The 22910-nt window shown below is 43.3% G+C and overlaps 1 protein-coding gene across 1 annotated transcript in view; it reads left to right on the forward strand.

Moving 5' to 3' along the window:
* Positions 1–22910, forward strand: part of astn2 (astrotactin 2) — a gene marked incomplete at both ends in the record, with an annotated part of 274785 nt that overhangs the window by 153121 nt on the left and 98754 nt on the right. Inside the window, 2 exons of the mRNA XM_079755910.1 lie at positions 5346–5483; positions 18590–18740. Of these exons, the coding sequence (XP_079612036.1) occupies positions 5346–5483; positions 18590–18740 (289 nt within the window). The remainder of the gene's footprint in view (positions 1–5345; positions 5484–18589; positions 18741–22910) is intronic.

Consider the following 22910-nt stretch of genomic DNA (forward strand, 5'->3'; position numbering starts at 1 on the left):
CACCCTTGGGGAAGCTGTCAGGTGCATCCACCTACGGAACGCACTTCAAATGTCCTGTGACTGGATGCCAGGAAAACCAATAATGAGGATTTGACAAATGTTTTGGTCTGCAGTTGGTGTGGCGCCGTGGTGTTTATCGTTGTGGCAGCACTTCACACTTGATGACAATCAGCAGGACTAATCAACGTTGTTCAAAATGGACCCTTTTTAGATCACAGGAACATACATGATATGGCTGTAGTGAGTGCGATAAAGGGAGCCCCGTTTTTGACCTACATGCAACTTTAGAAAGAAAATCGAAAACAGTCGAATCAACTACGATCTCGCGTGATATGTGACTGTTGCAGGCTGGATCAAACCAGTGTGACGCTTGAACACCATGTGTGCCTTAGCGTATGTCATATATCAAACAAAATGGAGCTATATACATTTCATTCCTATTTACTATTTTGGGATTTTTCCTATATGGCGGTCATCAGGTAGGCTGGTGATATTGAACATATAATATCACAGCACCCTTGGGGGTTGGGGGGGGGGGGGGGAGCTGTGCACCACATCAACTAACCCTGCACCCTGATTTCTTGCAACGTTTGAATAAGAAGGACATTGCGTGTACCATCTATGTGTAGTATGTATCAAAACATGTATACACTGAGTTGAAATCCTTAAAATGCATCAGAAACATCAAGTTTCTCTGAAAGCCAGGTCCAATATCGATCAGCCGCTATGGGGATCGTGCAGCCTCACGTGCCAGACTGCTCTGAGCATGAGCCGGTGTTAGAGGCTAAAGCAAGCAAAGCTTCATTGGACGGCGGGCGGGGAAATAAGCGTGGTCCTCGCTGCGTATGAAGTGCTGCAGAGAGATGTCAGAGAGATGTCAGCATTTCTCATGCAATCCGCTTTCGGTGAATCGTTTATTTCCTCGCAGGGTATCTATTCATGAACGTCATTAGGTATGTGACCTAGTCAAAATTTTGAAAATAATGCAAAGTGGGCAGCCTTGAGCCCTGCAAATACACTCCATGGTCATGTTCACTATAAGTAACTCTTAAGCCGAGTCAAGTTCATTCATAAAGTGCCCTGCAAACACTAAGTTATTTCAGAGGGTTTTACACTGGCAGGAATGTCAAGAGATAATGGGAATTTTATATATATAATTCCGATTATCTCTTGGCATTCCATATATATATATATATATATATATATATATATATACTGGAACAGTATATTATAAAAAAGGTCAAGAGAAATCAAATTAACAGACGCATACTTGCCAAACAAAACGTGTCTCTTAATATAAAATACACCCCTTTCTCCGAACAGTGTAAATCAGTGAATAGCATGTGGCTTAACTGGGCTTAGAATGTGACAAGTTAAGCCAAGTTTAGCCACATTGCTGATCACCTATTAGCAAGTTGGTTAAGCTATTTGTTTTAACTTTTTTACTCAGATTTTCTGCTAACTATTTGAAATGTTTCAAATGGTTTGTATGTTTACTCTGCTTACTCTGTTAAAGTATTTTCTCTTGAATACAGCTATTCAACCTTTCATGCGTCTTCAATTGTGTAGCTTTTTTTACACATATTTTCAGCCTCACTTCGCAATACCATGTGCTGCAATTTCCGACAGAAAATGAATTTTCTAGTTCGTAAATGTTACACAAATATTTTATGATGTGTTTTTTTTTCTTTTGGCTCAGGTCAGGCTTCTTTAAACTCCTTGAATGATAAAATATGATAACAACTGGAATTGAATATTGCAGGGAGAGTAAATGTTTGGCAGAAGAAGTATTATCGTCGTAGATACTATATATATGGTTCGTGAAGTTTCATATTCCTACTCACACAGCTAGATAGAAAAATACTCTTGTACTTATTTTCATGGTCATCAACATGCACTCTTCATCATCATCATCATCATCATCATCATCATCATCATCATCATCATCATAATTGCATTCCATCAGGGATTTAGTAAAATATAATCCATTCCAAGCATCCCATTGGCTGGTCCCTGTGCCTTCCAGGGGGTTAGCAAACAGCTTCCCATTGGCTGTTCCCTGTGCGTTCTAGGGGGTTAACACACAGCTTCCCATTGGCTGTTCCCTGTGCACTCCAGGGGTTTAACACACAGCTTCCCATTGGCTGTTCCCTGTGCACTCCAGGGGGTTAACAAACAGCTTCCCATTGGCTGTTCCCTGTGCACTCCAGGGGGTTAACACACAGCTTCCCATTGGCTGTTCCCTGTGCACTCCAGGGGGTTAACACACAGCTTCCCATTGGCTGATCCCTATGCGTTCCAGGGGGTTAACACTGAGCTTCCCATTGGCTGTTCCCTGTGCGTTCCAGGGAGTTAACACTGAGCTTCCCATTGGCTGTTCCCTGTGCACTCCAGGGGGTTAACACACAGCTTCCCATTGGCTGTTCCCTGTGCACTCCAGGGGGTTAACACACAGCTTCCCATTGGCTGTTCCCTATGCGTTCCAGGGGGTTAACACTGAGCTTCCCATTGGCTGTTCCCTGTGCGTTCCAGGGAGTTAGCGCGGAGCAGGAAGTAAAAGCGACGGGATGTCACCGCGTTGTTTACGACAGAGCAGGGCCATCGATCGGGCCCTTGATTTATCCTGATCTTGTGCGGAGCCCGGGGGGTCAGGGCCGGTGGCGTGCCGCCAAGTGTCTCTGAGTGCCCCCCCCCCCCCCCCCCCCCCCCCCTATAAAGACTCCATAAAAAAATGCCTGCGACAAAGAGCTCATAAAAGTAACACAAAATAAAATGAAAAGAGGGGCTTTAAACATAATCATGCATGGCTTATCGCGAGCGCCGGGGGCTAAACGCAGAGGCCAAGCCTTGCGGGCGCGCTAGGCGGCATTACCTTTAATTACCACCGCCGTGTCTCACCGGCGATATCGTTAGTGCCGTCGTTAAGGTTCGATGCACATTAAAGCCGCATTAAATATTATAGGTTTGCCGCGTATTGGTGGGAGATTTGTGCGCTGCCGATATCACGGGCGGCACGCAGAAGACATCCCCGATGTGCATTGGTTTCGGTGTTCCTCGGTGTGTGCGTGTGCTGCGTTCAGCTTTGCATATTGGTTGTTATTATTATGACTATTGTTATTGGTGTGTGTGTGTGTTTGGGGGGGCGGGGGGGGAATTTTTTTGTTTTTGGGATCTGTTATTGTGTGTTGATGTGTGTTCATATATGTGTGTGTGTGTGTGTGTGCTCGTACGTGTGGGTGTGTGTGCAGGTGTGTGCCTGTGTCTGTGCATGTGCACGTATGAGCGTGTGCGTGGATCGGGCGGTGGCCACAATTCCTGCGTTATAAGTCGCGGCTAGTGATTTATCTCTGCGAGCAGCGGCTGTTGATCACTTAGTATCTCCCAGCCCATTAGCGGATAAATACATTCACCGCTAGTTAACGAGCCAGTCATTTCAGAGAACATTGGCTGCTTTATCAGCGATGGCGCTGCAGATCCTCAATTAGAGTTAACATTGGGGTGATTAACAGCCATACAGTGGCAGGGGATGGAGGGAGAGGGAGAGATGATGGAAGTGTAGCCATCTTATTGAATTCGATGCAGGGAAACAACTCCATTTCCTCACGAAAGGTAGGCCAACAGGCGTTTAACGGGCACTATTATGGGCTGTGATGCTGATTGGCCATTGTGAACCGTTTTGAAATTGCCCTTTTGTGACATCACAAGAGGGGCTTACACCCAACCTCAACCAGTGGACTTTGACAACCGGTGGACTGATCTGTCCACATATATATCATATATCTGGGCGGATACTATTTGTGATGTCACTACAGGGTGGGTTTGGAAATGGCTTCTAATGTCTAATTAACATCACACCTGGTGGTTTAATAGGGTTACCTTAAACAGAAGGGGATCTAGCAAACTAGTCTAGTAGTGCACACCATTGATTTTATGTAGATGTTTTCTCAGTCCTTTAATCTCAATAATGTAAACAGTAATGCCTTAAATAATACACATTATGAAGCTGAAAATGTGCCATTAATAAGTAAATTAATAATGAATCCACACCCATGCTTACAAAGCACCACAAAGTAATAATTAACCACTAACTTGCAGGGCGATGTGGCCATTATTGTAATGCTGAAAGCATGTTTTAATTAAGCAACATTTAACTAACAATGTATAATAAGAAATACTACACAACATAATTAACATCAATACATGTGCTTTGCGCCTGCCCCACTTTACCCCCCCGACTTTTTTTTTTTTTCAAACGCTGCCTGCACAGCTTTTAAACATTAATGAAGTACCTCCGACCGTGAATCAATCTAACATGACAACCATCTGTTACCGACAGAACGCTCTCACCACCAAACAGGCAGGAGCAAAGAACAAGGTGAAGGTTGCATATGCCTCCTAGGGAAGACAGGAACACAAACACAGCACGTTTGTTTTTTAGATCTATCGTAGGTCTCTCCAAACCGACCCATAACCCTGTGGTATGTTTGATAGAGGACTAGGTTGTGCATTATTCATTTATCAGGTGTCCATCATAAAATGATAAACTTTTATTAATTTTGAAGTATGCTTTAGTACATCATAAAATGGATGAGGGTCAACGTTACATCTAAATAACGAAGAGTCCATGCCAATCAATTAGAAATAATTCATTTGATTAAGTCACCCAGGATAACTGAATGGGAAAAGAAAAGGAGAATGATTAGATACATCGTACACCCAGCCTGATTTGAATGAATGTAGAACACATACACATAAGCAGAGAACACAGCCTCATTACCAACCACTGTTAAGGATCTGTTTTATCTTTAAATTGGGTATTCCCAGCAGGTGTATCAAAAAGTGTTGTTCAAATGCTATACATTACCATAATTAGGCTGAGCCAATTTAACCAGCATGAGTTAATGTGTCATTAACTCAATTAGGCTGGACGAGTGACTGATCATAAGATAATATATGCTTATTTATATGAATTAATCCACACGTATAATGTAAGGTGTTAATTATATGAGTGAGTTAGATGAGGCGGAAACCATTTGTTTGTATGTGTGTGTTTGTGTGTGTGTGTACACTGTATGTAGGTAGGCATGTGTACGTTTGTGTGTGTTTGTGTTTGTGCATTTAAGTGTTTACGTTTGTGTGTGGGTATATGTATTCATGCAAGTATGTATGTTTGTTTCTGTGTGTGTGTGTGCGTGCATCTGTTCGTGTAGCAATATAATTGTGTGTGTGTGTGTGTGGCAGCACATGTCTTCCTGCTTTATTGCCTTGCTGCTCTACATGGACTGTACATGTGTAGGAAGTCCTGTAGTCCCATTAACAGCAGCACGTTGCCCTCCATCTCCCAGGTCCTCCTACAGCCTGGGCCAGGGGCTCTGGCTGCCTGTCAGTAAGAGCTTTGTGGTACCGCCGGTGGAGCTGTCAATCAACCCCATAGCCAGCTGCAAGACGGACGTGCTCGTTACGGAGGACCCAGGAGATGTCCGGTGAGTGACTGGCTGAGGGTGGGCGTGGTTGAGTGAGGGAGTGAAGGAGTGACTGAAGGTCTAATTATGGTTCCATGTCGACGCAACGCAAGGGGGGTTTACGGTCCCATTACGTCCTTGCGGACCTTCCTTGCGTCCACTGCAAGGACCTGACGTGCGCCTCCCAAAGATTTTAACCTTGTGTCGAGCCGACGCAGCAGCAAGGGCTGTGATTGGTCCGCTCACTATAACCCGACGCAGAACCAAAACAGGTTCCCGACTGCGTTGACGCGTCTGAGTGGTCATTGCGTTGCGTCGACGCGGAACCATAACTGAGCCTTGAGTGATTGAGTGAAGGAGGGAGGGAGGGAGTAACCTTGCAAATTGCAGGGAAGTGATTGTGTGTCTGTATGTGCGTGTGTGCGTCGTTGCAGAAGCGTCATTGTGTTTATGGAGGTGTAGTATAGCGGTGGACTATTACAGGGAGTCATTTGCTGAGGAAGCCATTTTGGATACTCTAGCTAACTGTGTCTTCCTTTAACTTATGTGTTAATGGCATTGTAGTCGAAAAACAATGGCTCAGTTTCAGATTGGATCGCAAAGCATTTTGTATATTTTACTCATATCTATTAAAGTGGTACTTGTAACCGGTTCTGTGGTTCACTGCAACATTCGTTCTTTGGTTGATCATTATTTAAATAAGAGGCACTGTGGACACATATCTATTTATTTGTAAAATAGATGTGGGTCAGGTCGGAGCTTCAACACCGCCTCAGCTTCTCCCAGATCGCTTTTTTTCCCGTTTAAGCCGCCAGGAAAACATTTCTGCACAATGGCTTTTCTTCTCTCTTTTTATTTCCATCTTTCTCTTTCCTTTCCCATTTCCAGCTTCCAGTGTCGTTGCGTGATGAATAGATTTCATTAGAGTTTCCATTCCGGCTCATGACTCGGGTAGCAAATTGACCACCTATAACAGAGGGCAAACACTTAACATTTGGTCTGAAGCTCAATGCGGGCCTCCATTTTGGGTTATGGCAATTTAGCTTACATCCATTCATCTCCGGGGAACGACGTGCCTTTGTGCATTCAAGAGCCTTGTTTGTGTGTTTGTGTGTGTGGGTGTGTGTTTCAGGGGGGGAGTGTATTGTGCATCTTTGTGTCCCTGTGTTGGAGGGTTTTCTATCTATTGTGTTGGGTGTAAGGGCGCTTTGTGCGGAGGAAGGGGTGTGTGTTTCTGTTGTGTACTTTTGTATGCATGATTGTGTGCATGTGTGTGTATATGTGTGTGCATGATTGTGTTGTGTGTGTTTTTGCGTGGCATTACCTAAGGTTTGTGTGTGTGTGTATTTATGTGCTTGTGTATGTGTGTTTTATTTTGGGATTATCTAAAGTGTAAGCTTGTGTGTGTATTTATGTGTCCCTGTCTATGTGCTTGTGTGTGTGTGTGTGTGTGTGTGTGTGTCTCGACTCGCAATCAACGTATGGTACCTATGCTGTCCTCCAGGCTCTGTGCGTTCACGTGTGTGTGTGTGTGTGTCTCTTTAAACTTGCACCTTCAATCAGTCCTCCCTCAGCCGTCTGCTGTTCCATCACACATCTGGCTTCTGAAAATAGACCGCTGTGCAAATTAATTGATGTTTCAGAATGGATTTGTTTGGCGGCGGATAATTGCTTGGTATTTTGACAGCGTTAGACGTGGTCAAAAAAAGTGTGCTGTTGCTTTTCCATTATATAATATTTATACATGGCTACTGTTCTTTTAAGCAGTTGTCATCCCGGCTGCTGCTCGCTCAACCATGTTTACCAATTATCTCTTGATTTATCTGTATTCATCTCTCTCATTCGATTGTCTTTCCCCCCCCATTTCTCTCCTTACGCACACACTTAACAAACTTTTGATCTTCATAACAATTAACTTGCTTTAAATGAAAAGTGCAAAACCACTGACTCAATCGCTTTCATTTGCGATTATTTTTTATGAAAACTAATACTGAATGATTAATTCATTAGTCTTAATGTGTAGTTAGCATCACACCAGGAAGTGAATAATAACGGTGAGAGGATCAAGTAGGAACAATGGTTCCAACGAAAGTCTAGCTCTAATGCTTAGCCCCTCCGGAATGATTGCAGGGTGTGATTGCCATGAATTATGGAGGCTGGGCCTTCTTAATGCAATGTGTTTGAAAATACGCCCACCTCCCTCACAGTGGGTGCATTTCAACCACTTTCTTTGCGTAATTTGTGGCCGGAGAATTGGAGGATTAAATTGGGGATTGTAGTTATGGCCAGCTATACTTGTGCTTGTGATAAGTTCATGTTCTGATGTTCTCGTGGTTGGCTCGAAAGCCTACAAACAAATATAAGCAAATCATCTTTGCAAATGTTAGCACATTGACCAACCAAAGCCCAGGGCCACGCTAACGCAAACTTGTTTTGTGTAACTCACATAAGCATTAGCACCTTCAACATTTACATCATTCACAAAGTTTAGTCATTCCAGCAAATCCGTCTAGAGCTAGCATAATTCCAGATGAGTAGAGTACTACTTTGTACCATGGATTTGTCAGCCCTGCGCAGATGAACATTGGAATGAACACAATCATCATTAAAACAATCTATAAGCCACATTACATGGATTAACTGAGCGATGGTTTGAAGAGTTTTGCTAACCATATGAAATCACTGATCACACAGATTCATTTGTGAAAAAACTCCATAGATAATATATTCGTTTTCTGTTCCAAACTGTGTTATTTTCCTACAATTTATCTTGGCATATTGTTAATTTCCTACTCATATCTCTGGATTGGGCTTCCTGTGCAGACCAGGACATTGAAACCGAGGAGGGAGCAGCAGCCCAGGATATTGATATGTTATTGCAATCTTTTAGTTTTTAGATAAAATTGATGGCGAACATAATTCGTGCTGATTTAAAAAGTACAAAAAGTTAGCTACTACTTTTTTAACATTCAGTCATTTGGGGGACATACACTTCTTTCCGAAGTGACTTCCAGTAAATACAGACTTATTTTATTCAAGAGCAGGTTTGGTTTGACAGTGAATACAGGGACATGTTATTCAAGAGCAGGCAGGGTTTGACGGTGAATACAGAGACATGTTCTTCAAGAGTATTGAGGGTTTGACAGTTCATACAGAGACGTTATTCAGAAGCAGGTACAACATTAATATGAAAGAAGATGAAAATTCAAACACACTCATAGTCATGTCTGAGGTAATAGCATATTTATGATTGTTGAGAGCTTACTAACTAAGGTGTTCCACAGGGTTCCTATAGCAAAATGCTTAACCCCCACCTTCTTCTTAATGATACTTCTCTGAATTAACTGTAGAACACTTTTAATAAAGCCAGCTTTAATGATGAGTTCAATATGTCATATCAATACCGAGGTGTTTTAGAATCCACATTGACCATGTTATAGTAAAAGTATATATCTATGTACTTTCTTCCACAGGGTTAAAGCTGTCTATGCCGTTGTGGAGACATAAAGCCCATGAACGATGTTTGTTGACGAAGGCCATTGAGTTGTTTGAAGAGCTTACCGTTGTCATTAAGTCAGACTTGTATTTTCTCAGATTGCATGTCAAAGTTCAACTCTGCATTTACCTGTATAAGATCACAACGGCAGAAGAGAAACACAATCAAACCAAACTTTCCCCTGCATGGGTCATTTAAGTTTAAATATGTCTTGATCATTTTCGAACCAAGGCCAAGTCTGTGGAAAACACTTCATAGAAAAAAAACTAAACGTGAATCGATAGCACCTGAAGCACTCTGAACTGTGCTCAAAGACCCACAGTCTGTCGATAATGTAACGTCGATACGCCTATACTATACACAACTGCTGCTGTTGTGAGCCCCTCGCTTACCACCATCAAGTCTGGTGCAAAAAAACCATGTCATCCCCCCCTGGGATCCAAAGCAGCGGAATGAAAAAGGCACGGAGAAGCATGGCATCTGCCGTGCCACGATCTTATGCTTAAACATTCATCGCATAATCATTGTTTTAAATCTGTTCTTACTGTTAGCGTTGTCTTCTTTTATTATTGGGTTCGCAATGGGCATTGAAACACAAAAACACACGCACACACGCGCACACACACACACACACACACACAGACTCACTCCCATGTTCTTTATTCAACAACAAGCACGCTGCACGGGAGTCAGCATATTTGCGGTGTGCTCCGAACAAGAACATTAATCAAGGGGCATGGGCGGAGCAATAGCTGGGGCCTGTGTAATCATGCCGGAGCACCGGCGCTGGCTCTGGGCGAGGCGTATCGCTCGCACATCCATCATCCCCGCAAGTAAGAGGGCAGGAGAAGAGATTAATGACAAGTACATTACGGTCTGTGTTTAGATGCAACCAATCTGCTTCTGGGTCAGGCCACTGGATTCCAAGATGATGGAGTGGGCGGGGGGGGGGGGGGGGGGGGGGAGGCGGGTGTTGCAGAGAGAATAAAGTGGTGATTGGTTGACGACAAGGACGGGGAAATGACAAGCGTCGTGCGTTTGAGATGTCATGATCTTCGACGCGTTGAAGGGCGAAAAAGCGAGAACCGCAAAAAACCGACTAGTCAAGCGTTTTGGGATTGTGCTTTTGTTTTTGCGTTTTTGACTTTGTGGGGTAGGATTGATGCAGTACGCAGAGTCCCTGCAACAGCGTTATCCTCTCTAAGACCTTTGAAAAAAGGATGTGCCCCCCTGCTGTTTACACAGCAGGAGCAGGAAAAACACCCCAGAATACTTCCAGACGTTTTTTTCTACGCAACACACCGCTTTGAGAGGAGTTTTATGTTGAATTCGTTTCCCTTGTCTCACTTCCGTCTGCATATTATTAAAGGGATCCCTTTTTTTTTGCGTTCGCTGCCTCCCATCTCACGCTGCTATTTTGTTTTCACCTTCCTACGGACAATTTGTTTCATTCTGCGGGAAGTCTGCGCCTCCCGACTCGGGCATAACCCATTCGTTTTGTCTCTGGTGCCTCGTCCTTCCTTACCCCCCTCCTACCTCGTCGATGCTCCTCTGACTTCCTCACAGAGCCATTTGTCAATGGTGCGCTTGCTATTCAGGCTGAATAAAGGCACAGGCAGTGACGTGTGAGCTGCCTCCTTGCCGCACACAGGACTGTTGAATGGTAATATTCAACAAAGTAACAGGGTGGCGTTCTAAACAGACATCCGACTTTTGCAGCCATGTTGTATCCGCTGTCACTCCTGCTCCCGGATGACTTATTGGTTTTCGTTTGCCTTTGCTGTAATAAAAAATAAGAAAGATGACAGAATGATAGAAAGAAAGACACATGGAAGGATGGACATGAGAGAGGAAGGGCTTAGGGATGGAAGGAAGGAAGGTAGGATAGGTGCATGGAAGGAAGGGAGGAAAGGAGGAAGGGGAGGAAAGGTGCATGGAAGGGAGGAAGGACTCATGCAAGGATGCAAGGACAAAACAAAGGGCACATTAAAGGAAGGAAAGCAGAACGGAAAGACGGAAGAAGGGTAGGACGCATTTGCAGGAAGGACGCATTGAAGGAAGAAAGGAAGGACAGAGGGGCATTCGAGGGCGTCAGCGGCTGGGACTTTGCCGGCCATACTTCCTGTGGTGTGAAAATCGAGCGGTGTGGGTGTGAAAAAACACTGAAATGAGCCACACGGCGTGGCGACACTAAGGCAAGGTGTATATATAGGAGGTAGGTTAAGGCTGCTGAGCCCTAAGGTTTTTATATTTTCATTTTTCTAGGACAGGGTGACTCATGTACAGGACGGTGGGAGGCAGGTATAATCTAGAGGTTGTCCGTCCGCTGTGGTTTCAACTCTTTGGGGAGTTTGGGAAGCCGGAAAAAAGGATCAACAGACCGGTCCTGTTTGTTGTTTAGTGTGTCCTGTGCTGTGCTGTGTTGTCTTCTCCCAGTCCCGGCCATCGTAGATCACCGGCAGGGTTTTATGGGGGAGACACGTTATAACCTTGGATATTTGCTTTTAGGCTCACACAATGACCCACCACGCAACATTGTGTTACTAGAAATACCACTAATCTTCTTTGATGAGTGAGTGCAGCATCGTCAGAAGACTAGATGGGACCCGGTACCGGCTTGACTTTGAAATGATTTTTTCTTTTCATCTTTCGTGGTTTCCGTTTAAAGTAAGCATGTCTGCATTTAATCGTATCTAATTAAATGATGTTCTCAATTAAAAGCACAACAACTCAAAATAACATTTGTTTTCTAACGGCTTGGCAAGAAAGTTAGCAAGCAGACAGTTATGTTCCTAACTTTGAAATGGACCGTTACAACATTTTTTCCTCCACAAAGTGCACTAGTTGTGGTCCATCTGGCGGTGAGTATAGTCGTATAAGTTTCAAAATTGCTCATAGCTTGCCAACAAAACATTTATTTTTCATAACAGCTCAGCATCAAAAATATGTATTCTTTGAAGTCTTTCCACATGTTACTTACGTTTTAAGGTGCTCTGGTGTTAAACTGTCAGCCTGATAAACGCAGCTAAAGGTAACAATTGATTTGAGTGACTATGAAAAATATATGCACACACAAGTGAAGGGGTTTAACCTAGGGGCGGCCATAAATGTTGTAGGAAATGACATACGATAAAGTTTTCCTAGCTGGTTGTAAACGTCGGTGGAGTCTTGCTTTTTATCAGCTGTAGCCTGGCTGTCAGGGTATGGCCCCGTGCTGTAGAGGGTGTTTCTATGTAGTGAATCAACTGGGGACACAGAGAAAAAATGAGAGAATTAAAGGAAATTGTGCTATTATTTTAGGACTTGCTCTTTCATTTTTTATTTTATAATTGAGAGACTATAATCCAAGGCTGCAATACAAATATGAAGCAGCATTTGAGATCCTTGCCTTGGGATTTAACTGCTAAATTCAAACATGTATTATTTGCGTAAGAAAAAAGGATTTTAGAACTATCTTTGTCTCACATTTGTGGCTCTTCGTTTTTGAATAAGGCAAAAAAGTTAAAGATAATTTTAGCACATTCGGTAGCAAATGACCTTTTCATAATTAACCTGCAATATGAAACATCATGTTAATAAATCAGCTGCATCTCAGGAGCAGAATTGCCACTCTCTGCTGGAAGTCAGTGGGATGAGCAGGGTCTTCTGTAATGCTGCTTCACTACCTTTACAAGTACCACAACACTGAGGGTTGATTGAACAAGTAGAGCCTTGGAATGGGCCCCTAGAAACACCTATACATATCTATAAACATGTTTCCGATACACTGTGGCTCAAAGCTGATTTCATGTTATCTGATTCAGCCCACATTCGATTTCAATTCAGGTCGATACATTTATGAATGGAAATATAATGGTTTGTGGCCTGATTTATGAAATTTCTCAGTAGTCTTCCATTTAACGCTCGGGCCAGTGTTCCAGATTGACTGCGTTTAGTAGTAACTTGTTTTACCATAAAAATTGATTTATTAATGTACAATTTTAAATTGCTATTCGCTGGCATTAGTGTTGTTGCCATGGCTACATGAGTTATGTATATTATTTGCTGGTTAGCATTACAAACTATATTAATATGGCCCAGAGAACAAACTTCATATCCAGCACCACAAACTTAAGACCCCTGATCCCGAACACTGGTCAAGCAGTTCACACCGTCAACCGGGAAGGGCCGCTGACGGGAGGTCATACTTCGGAAATAGCTCCTTATATTGTTAACGTTGCGTATGTGAGTTTTGTGAGGAACTTTTGTATGTTAGCAGCCTTTTCATTGCTTTGACCACCCTGCCCTTTGTAAATGGACGATAGGGGTACAACCGGTATATCTTACTCTAGGGTTAAAGGTTTTACACACTGCAATGTTTTATTTCCAAATTTCCAACACTGCTGTGGTGGAATCCAAAGTTTGTGGAAGGGACTGACTCAGAGTAGGGTGGTCCTCTGGCATCATACACACACACAAAAACACTGTTAGGGGCCTTGGAAAATTCTCCAAACCTGTTTAGTCTATATCGGCTTTGGGTGGCTGTATCAGAATCCGATTCTGCCGTATCTCTGACTCATGTAGCAATTATCTGATGCGTATCGGCTCATCTTTACACCCCATGAAAGGGTCTCCACAGAAATTGTTGATTCGGCATCACAAGCCATTAAAGAATAGACCCATTGGTGACATCGCAAATAGAAGGGTGTGGCCAGATCACTGTGATAGTTAAATTGATCGGCTTACCCAGTGGGCTTTACCGCCATGTCTGTCCCACGTAGGATTCCAAAAACGGGTCTTGTAATGGCTAACAACGCTTGCACAGGGTGTGGGCGTGAGCCTGTTAAGGTAGTGATGTCATTCTCATTGTACATATTGACACTCTACGGTAGATGCAGCTCAAACATCTGTGGTATTGTCCTCGGCTAATCCCTATTGCTATGAAGAGAAGCACTGATCGCCACAACAACGGTTTGTCAAATCATCCAGAGTTATTTGGGTGTCCCAATGCGACAATAATAACAACATAGAAGATGATCTGAATAAGAGATGGAGGATCCAGCACCCCCCCCCCCCCCCCCCCATTATAATATGCGCTGCCAACATGGTGCATGGTGGGGCTGTTGCCAAATTTAGCAAACCCCCCCCACCTGAATTAGCATAAGTGCCAATAAACTGCACACTGGGTTTTTGCTTCCTTTATTAGGTGGGAATTAAACAAATTTAGGTCATTAAACGCTGAACGCACCTGCCTGAGTGTTGAAGTGTGCAACATCTGCAAGGGAAAAACGCTTGCGGGGCCACGGTGGCTCGGTTCTCAGAACCCTGTCACCAGGCGGTCGTATATTTTTGGCGGGCGATCGCCGTGCCGCAGCGATAACTCGGGCCGCTCGGTTGCTCCCGCCTCCCGGGCTGAGTTACGGGAACGCAAAGTATTTATAGGCGGAAAAGCGGCGCTCTTATGCCGCCATATTTGCATTAAATTGGAGGCGGCAGGTACTTGTGTGAAGTGTGTAGGCCCAGAGACGCAGTTCATGTGCTAATTTGTTCGGAGTCTGTGTAGCGGCGGTGGAGGGCTGTCTAGACTCCGGTGCGGCGGTTTTCAAGCTGCGGTGCGAGTACCGACGGGGGCAGGCAGACCACAGATGGGTTCTGCCGCTGGTAGGAACTGCAGGTGGTACGTGGGAGTTGAATCTTGAAATATACCTTTTGACAATAATTTAAACAAAATAATATAGATTGTTGGAAATTAATGCATAATGAATATTGTTCAGTAAATTAAGTATAATTTTTGTTAGGGTTAGGGTTATTGAAAAAATAGTGTTGCTTTTTGTAGTCTGTCATACGGTTTACATTTTTATGTTTTCTAGTGAGGTTTTGTTGGATTTTGAAATTGCTGGGTTGCTCACTAACACTATGGGAGTATAAGCAGTAGGGCCGACTTTTATTTTCCCCTGTTTCCCCGCTGTCAAATGCCTTCTTGAAGTAAAGATTGTGTATGAAGCAGGCGCTGGCACTCTTTGCTCAGCCAATGCCATGAATGTATTATTTATCTGTTTTTTACCAGGTGGAATGAGGTGGTCCGTGAAAGGTCTTGATGACGGTTTAGTAGTGCACCCAAAGGTTGGGAACTACTGCTCTGGAGGTTAGGGTTTCTGACTCCCAGGTCTCAAACGTTCTGGGCTCAGAACCTGGTGTCCTGTAGGCCTCCTTGAGTAAGATGCCTAAGGCACCTGCTTATTTACCTCAGGTAAAATCCCAAGTTATTCGCTTTGGATCAAAGCATCTTCTAAAATTGACACACACATAAAGAAATGACATTTCGGTGGATAATAATCTGGATTGTGCAATAATTTCAGCATTGGCGTCAAACTAAAGTGTAATATTGATTTCAGAGTTGATTAATTATGGCAAATGTGCTGGCTTTCACAAAATGGAATCTCATAAAGCCTTTGCACCTCAATTGATTTCAGGTCTGATTCTATTTCTCTTTGTGTTTCACTTTCGTATGGTTACATGATTGCATCGTGGTATGTCACCATGGCAATATTAAGTTAGTTCACGTTGCTATGATCAAACAAACAAAGGTTAAGACAATGATTAGCTCCAACAAAGCAAATGAGTTTCCTCTCTCCCTAACTTACCCTCTGCTAGAAATTGCTTGTTGATTTTGCTGAGATTAATTTGTTTATTTACCCAGGGGACGTGGAGACCTAGGTTAGCTCGCAGTCGGGGTTAGATTGCAGTGCGAGGAAGGATTTATTTATGATGCACACATACACACACACACACACAGGGAGAGAGAGGGCTATAGAGAGGCAGAGAGAGAGAGAGAGACATTCACAGGGAGAGAGAGAGAGAGACATTCACAGGGAGAGAGAGAGAGAGAGACATTCACAGGGAGAGCGAGAGAGAGAGAGACACACACACACACAGGGAGAGAGAGACGTAGAGGAAGGTACATACAGCAAGGGAAAAAAGAGAGAGATGAGGAGAGAGACAGACACACACACACACACACACACACACACACAGAGGGAGGAAATGTACAACATCAAATCAACATCCTGCGAGGCCCCTCATCTTTTATTCCCATCTCTCACCCGCTGCGTCTCTTTGTTGATTGGCGTCCGTCTAACTGTGTACCCGCTCCCCGCGGCCCTGTTCTCGGAGACACTGCCTCTTTGTTCCCCCCGTCTCCGCAGGAAAAAACAAACTGTCTCCCGGGATTCTCAGCCCCTGCTCACTCAGTGGGCATCCAGAGCACCTGCTGCAGACACCCAGTTCAGCAGAGCACACCGAGCGCTGTGTCTGTGTGTGTGTACACTGTATGTATTCATACAGTATGGCACACAGCAGGCCAACACATTATTATGTTTCTCCCTCTCGCTCCTGTTTTGTAGCCTGTTCTTCCTTTTCTATTTGTCTGGGTGTTTGTGGACTTGTTCCGTTTTAATATTGTAACTGTAGTCTGGGTGTGTGTGTGTGTGTGTGTTGGGTGTGTGTGTTTGGTGTGTGCATGCACCCGTGTACCCGGTTGTGTGTGTCTATATATCCGTTAGACAGTGTGTGTCTACCCATTAGAGTTTGTATGTTTGTTTGTGTGTGTACCGGTATAATTGTTGATGTGTGTATGTGTGTATCTGTTATAGTGTGTGTCGGTGTGTGTACCCATTCGATTTAGTGTGTGTGTGTGTCTGTGTACACATTAGACTGTGTATGTATGTGTGCGTGCGTGTCTGTGTGTGTACCAGTAATAGCATATATGTGTGTGTATGTGGACCATTAGGAGCGAGCGTGCTTGTGTTTTCCTTCCCCTTCCCGTCCATGTTACATGGAGGGGGGCTTCAGCAGTGCCAGCCGGGGCAGCCCACACCACTTAATTACTGCTGGGAGTCGATACATGATACGTGCAGCCGCTCCATCAAGACACAGTTACATGGAGATAGAAGCGAGGCTCCCAGATTGACAATCAGCCTCACTGCCAACGGGCTGTATATCTAATAATTTGTCCCTCTTCATTTTGATGGGACGTTTATTTTCCATTGTAGTTTTTTTTAGATCGAGCTTCATTTATTCTTTATTTGATTTCCTATCTGAAGAGACGTGCAGAAACATGAAAAACAACTTGCCCTAACCCTGCCAAACTGGCTGTATTTAAAAAAAATTTGTTGTGAATGTATTTTTATGGATCCAGCTCGTAAGCTGTTTATTTGTATGAAAAATAAGCAAAAGGTGATAAGATACACCCCTATATTCATGATGGATAGTTCCTCGTAAAAAACCAAAGCATCCGGAGGTGGTTACCTTCATTCCTAAAGTGGATTTGTTTAGTTTTCCCTCTCGTCCCTCTAACCAACAACACTGTTGATCATTTCCAATCTCCCCTTTTCAAACTCTGTCTCCTCAAAACAAAATACATCCCTGTCAAAACACATCCTGTTTTAAATTCAGCAACCGTCTGTGTTTTCCTGAAAATTGGGCACGGAAAAAAGAGAGAAAAGGACAACACGATGTCATGTGACGACAGGGGGGAATGTAAAGCCAGCGCTCGTCTTGGAGGGGCTGGAAGTGCGGCTCAAGCCCAGCGGCTCTCGCCCTCGTCTGCAGAAGTCACTTCCCTGGGAAGTGAGAGGGGGGAGGGGGTGAAGGGGTGAGGGCTAGGGGAGGGCGGGGCAAGGCCCTGGCAGAGAACATAAATAATTCAGCCTCCACATTAATAACAGCAGAGTCTTCAGTTCACTCTCAAGGATGGTCTTTTTGTTTTTTCTCTTGGTCCATTCATCCTCATCGTCTTAATTGTCTCTGTGCGCGTCCTCTCTTTACTCCTTCTCCCTCCGCCTCTCTCTCCTTCCGACTCCTCTCGCTCTCCTTCTCCTCCTCTCTCCATCTCTCTCTTTGTTTCTCTCTTCATTTGATATTCTCATCTCCGGCGCTCTCTCTCCATCTCTCTCTTTATTTCGCTCTCCATTTGATATTCTCATCTCCATCTCTCTCTCTCTCTCCATTGCTCTCTCTTTTGCATCTTTCTCTCCAGCTTCCTTCTTTTTATTTTCATAACACCTTGCCAGGTGCTACTATATTACGAATGCGGCAGCAGTGTGTTCAAAGGTCTATTTGTTATTCCGTTTATTAGCAAATATCACACGCAAAGAAATGTATCTCTCCCGTTATTATTATTGGAGGAGTAGTAGTCGTAGTAGTATTATATCATACCAAATAAATGCTAGCTGTCATTAAACAATGCTCCATTTCACTATGTTTCACTATGTTACAACAGAAAAAATGACATCTATGGATACAATGTCCGTGTCAACATTTTCAGCTTATTTCCATCAGATGTATTTACGAATTCCTTGTGTTGATACATAGATGATTGGCATATGTTTATATTGTTTATGCTTCATGAGTGAATGTACATATGTATATAAATATACATACATCCATATATAAAAACAGATGCATAAATACATCCATCCATCTGTAAAAACAGATACAAACATACATAAAAGACACAACTGCTCAGACTACTTCTTCCTGTGCGTGAAGCTTCAAAGAGTCCGACCCAAGCGTGTGTTTGGATCAGATCCATTTCCTGCCTCATGCCTTCATCTCCTCCTCACCCTCTACACCTGCCATCTGTGTCCTCCAGGGACGAGGCTTTGCTGTCCACCTACTTCGAGACGGTGGACGACCTGCTCGAGTCGTTTGGCCCTGTGCGTGACTGCTCCAAGGACAACGGCGGCTGCAAGAAGAACTTCAAGTGTGTGTCCGACCGCAGGCTGGAGTCGTCCGGCTGCATGGTGAGTATGTGGGATTGCCGTCGCCAAGAAGGTTGTGTTGCGTTTTGGGAGTATGTCCGTTTTGGGAGTACCTTGGAATTGATTTAAAAGTGGCTGGAGGGACCCTTTTTAGACTTGTGAATAGACGTTGCTCCTCAGTTGAGAATGTGTTGCGTTCAGACGTCTGTGATTGAAAGGCGAGATGGAGTCCATGGCCTTATGGGTCAGAAATGAGCTGGCTCTAAAAACTAGATCATCTCACACAAAGGCAGGCACCCAGTCAACCAGAATAGAGATTCTCAGAGAGCTTTACGCTCACTAATAGCTGACGGATGGCTATAAAGTCAAGTGATAGCTCTTGAATCTTGCCTCCAGCACTTTTAATTGTTTGTTTGTTCTTTGTGATGTCACGAACGGATAGATCTAGAAATGGCTTGTTGTGACAAATGAACCTCAATAATAAATAAAGGCCCTTCGACTTCAGTGGGACCCACTGTTGTTGTGAAAAAGTTAACCCCTTCCTGCCATGTCTGGATATGTATAGACCCGTCAAGATTCCAGTTAATAACTCTTAATCCAGGTGTGTCTGGGAGCGTGTGGCAGCCAGTTCATTGTCCTGAACAACAATGACGTCCTTTCTGAGCATCTGAGGCTCAGAACAGAGGACAAATAGGAAGAAAATAAATGTAAGAAACTTGACATGATTGACACTAATGTTCGACTTCGTCTTTGTCAACAGTTGCAAACACTGCATTGCAAGTCTGTAGCGCAGTCTTTGTTGGCCCGCTTTGAATAAATCTCATGTAAAAGATTATCTTTTCATGAGATGCTCTGTGTAGGTGAATTCATGGTCAATTCATAGGGTCCTGTCTAAAGATATACAGTATATGGATGTGTTGACTAACTGGAATTAATAAAGGTCATGACTTACCACCTGCGCGATCTGTGCCAGAGATTCTTATTGAGCTGTCGAGCCTAATCGTAGAAAAGACAAAGTATGTCCATAAATCTGGTGTCGACAACAATCACAACATTGTTGAATTTTGGTATCGTCGCTGTTTGTCAATTCCCGCCTTTATGACCCTTTACAGAGTTTTATTTGGATACTTTTCGATTTCTTTCCCTTTTGTCAAGGCACATTTTCACAGTGAATATGCACAAAAACAATGGGGAGCAAACACTCTTTGTTTCGAGGGCTCTGTTTTTTTCCAGCGTTTCCCTTGTAAAACCAATGCAGCGCTTGTTTCGTTCTGGATCAGGCATCACGTTTAGCACCCTGAGGCAGCTTTACGTCGGGCATATTTACAAGTGGAGGCTGATTCTATCCGTCGATGCCAGACATTTGACAGGAGGGGGGTTTGGAGGCGGGTCCTCCCTCGTAAACCAATTAAATTGATGAGCCAGCTCGATTGCTGCGTGATGGATAACTAGATCATTAGGGGGTGGGCTGCCGCTGTAATCTCGCTGGCCTTTGGCTGCTTGTCGCGGCCAATCAAAGACACACATTTGTTATGCTGCCGTTTTCCTGGCTTCTCCCTCCTGCCCTTATGGATGTGAAGGTTAGTTGAAGTTCTCAGACCAACTTAAATCGGTTATTTGTTATTGTGGCTGTTCAGGGTTTTTGACCAGAGGCCCATTTATTTTTCAAAAATGATGTTACATTTACACATGTATTCTTTTTAGCATTTGCTCTCACTCAACCCACCATCTTTGCCAGGAGTTCACCCAAAAATCATCCAAATAATACAATATTCTTTCAATATACGTTTTACATATATACGTCTTGTATAGATATGTTTTGTTGTAATATGTTATTTAAAATAAATGCAAGATAACATTCATCTAAAAAATATCTGTTGTTAAGCACCTTTAGTTCGCAAAAGGACAAAAAGTGTTTTTTTTCCAATCACCTTTAATCAATGACTCTGTTATTCAGCTATTCAACACCCCTCAGAGCGAATCCCACAGGTGTGATTTCATAATGCGTTACCATGACAACTGGCTGGATTCATAACCTGAGCCGCCCTCGACCGCGCATCAGACGCACTAAATACTTGTTGTTGTGTGTTCGGTTGCCTCGGCAGGCCTCTCTTAAAACCCATCAGGCTGGGAAATGGAAAACAGACATCTCGCTCTCTCCAGAATATACCTTAAATTACTAATCAGCAAGGCGACTTACAGACGAATATAGATGCATATCACTGAGAAGCAGGCAAGGGGATGAGGAGATAGAGGTACAACGCAGACATGGGCAATCAAACCCAGAACCTATTAGGTCGACCACTCTAGCCACTCCACTATGCTTCTGACAGTATAGAGAAAGAAGAAATAAAAAAATACTTAATATCAGGTCAAGGGTGAGATGCAAATTGAGGCTTACCTTTGCACATTTTTAGGCATAATACATCATGAATAAAAACAGAGAATTAAGCTTCCTTTAGTTTAATATCCATGGGACTTTGATATCAACAGCGGTACAAAATGTATGCTATACGATAGGCTTTGCCCATTTTGAGGGTTTCCTTTACATCTCTGCGTTTCTAACAGGATGTATGAAGAAGGCTGTAAAAGGATGAGAGCCCTGATAAAATTACCTGCTTTTGACTGTGTTTTTATGTTGGGAGGGTAATCCTTTTAAGTGCCAGGGCCTTTGCACCCTATCTACAGGTCGATGCCTCTGCCTTATGTGTTCTTTTATTCGGGAGATACTGTAGAGAAGATAGATTGGATGGTGTTCATGTGAAGACTTAACCACATTTCTGCTAAACCGTTACTAGTCCGGGCTGGATAAGACCGCTGAGGTCTACAGTATGGCAGAATTTGAGGTCCATCAGAATCACAAATTAGGATTTTCTATTTCCAGTACCAAGACCACTGATTTATGTCTGTTTCTGAGAGAGACATTAATCAATGTCACTTAGTCGATGTCCAAATTAGCAAAATTTCCCGTTTATAATGAGAAATTGCTAATATCACAATGACGGAATGATGAAACATGATGCATTTATGATTACAACTGAATCTATTTCTGTTTATCAATTAAATGGAAAGACTATATGGATACTCTATACATAGCATATCAACCAAATAGATATAAATCACGGCACTGCAGAGTACAATTACTACTAGGCCTTGTCCATAAATTGTAAATCAATTCAAAACATGCCCTTTTGGTCACTGAAAACCTGACAATAATATTGATGTGAGAAGAAAAACTCAATTTGTTTAAAGGTTAACTATGGCCCAGACTGCGAGCTATTTCCTCCTCTCCACAGTTTAAAAGTAATTTCAGACGTGCACTTCCAAAGAACCGGGCGTTTATAATCGACCACTGGTGTCATTAAAGTCCCTATGCAAATTAACTGAATATCTATGCATACCAATTATCCATACCCTACTTCCACAACTGGTCTGCTCACAGCAACTGTGGACAAATGCTAAACTTTAAGAAATGTCTTTTGAATCCTTACATTGTAAATTGTTAAATGTGATTTGTTCCTTAATTGTATTCAGTGCGCCTGGCCCAGGCATTGCAAGATGGTGGAATCTACAATTACATGGAGAGCCATATGTTGTGTTAGTGTCAAACAAAAACATTGCCTTGACAATACATAGAAGCCAGCCTGGGAAGGATTCATGCCAGTGTTGTGTTTGTTTTTTTTCCAACAGGTTGGAAGTAGAAGGATTCATTATCTCGAGAACAACATGTCCTCCAGCATCCAAAACAATAAACTTAGCCAATAATGTAAAAAAAAAACTGCGAGTAGCATGTACATGCACACCATCAGGGGAAATGGGACAACTCCCAATGGTCTTACTTTGGGAAGATTTTGGACCATTCCAGACAGTCTTCTAACTTACTTGGGTACTGATTTGGCCTAAAATCAGCGCTGGCATCATTCATAGGAATAGTGCTCAACACTCAGACCCGTGGACCTGCTGTTGAGTGTAGTAACTTGGGTGTGGCTTCCACTACACATCACTGCAGCCAATGCCTTTAGTTCACATGAGCTAGGCCACAAACCAGTTGAAGTGAGACATAGTATAAAAAATAAGCTGGTAGGTATTTGTATTTTTTGCACACGCCGAAAAACACAGTACCCGTGAGGTATTTCTGGACAACGGCGAAAGCTCAGTTTATTGAAAGAATGTTGCGCAAAAGTTTGATGTCCTTCTTGGACGTCTTACATT

The sequence above is a fragment of the Pollachius pollachius genome (assembly GCF_949987615.1).
Source record: "Pollachius pollachius genome assembly, chromosome: 18".
NCBI classification, from domain to species: Eukaryota; Metazoa; Chordata; class Actinopteri; order Gadiformes; family Gadidae; genus Pollachius; species Pollachius pollachius.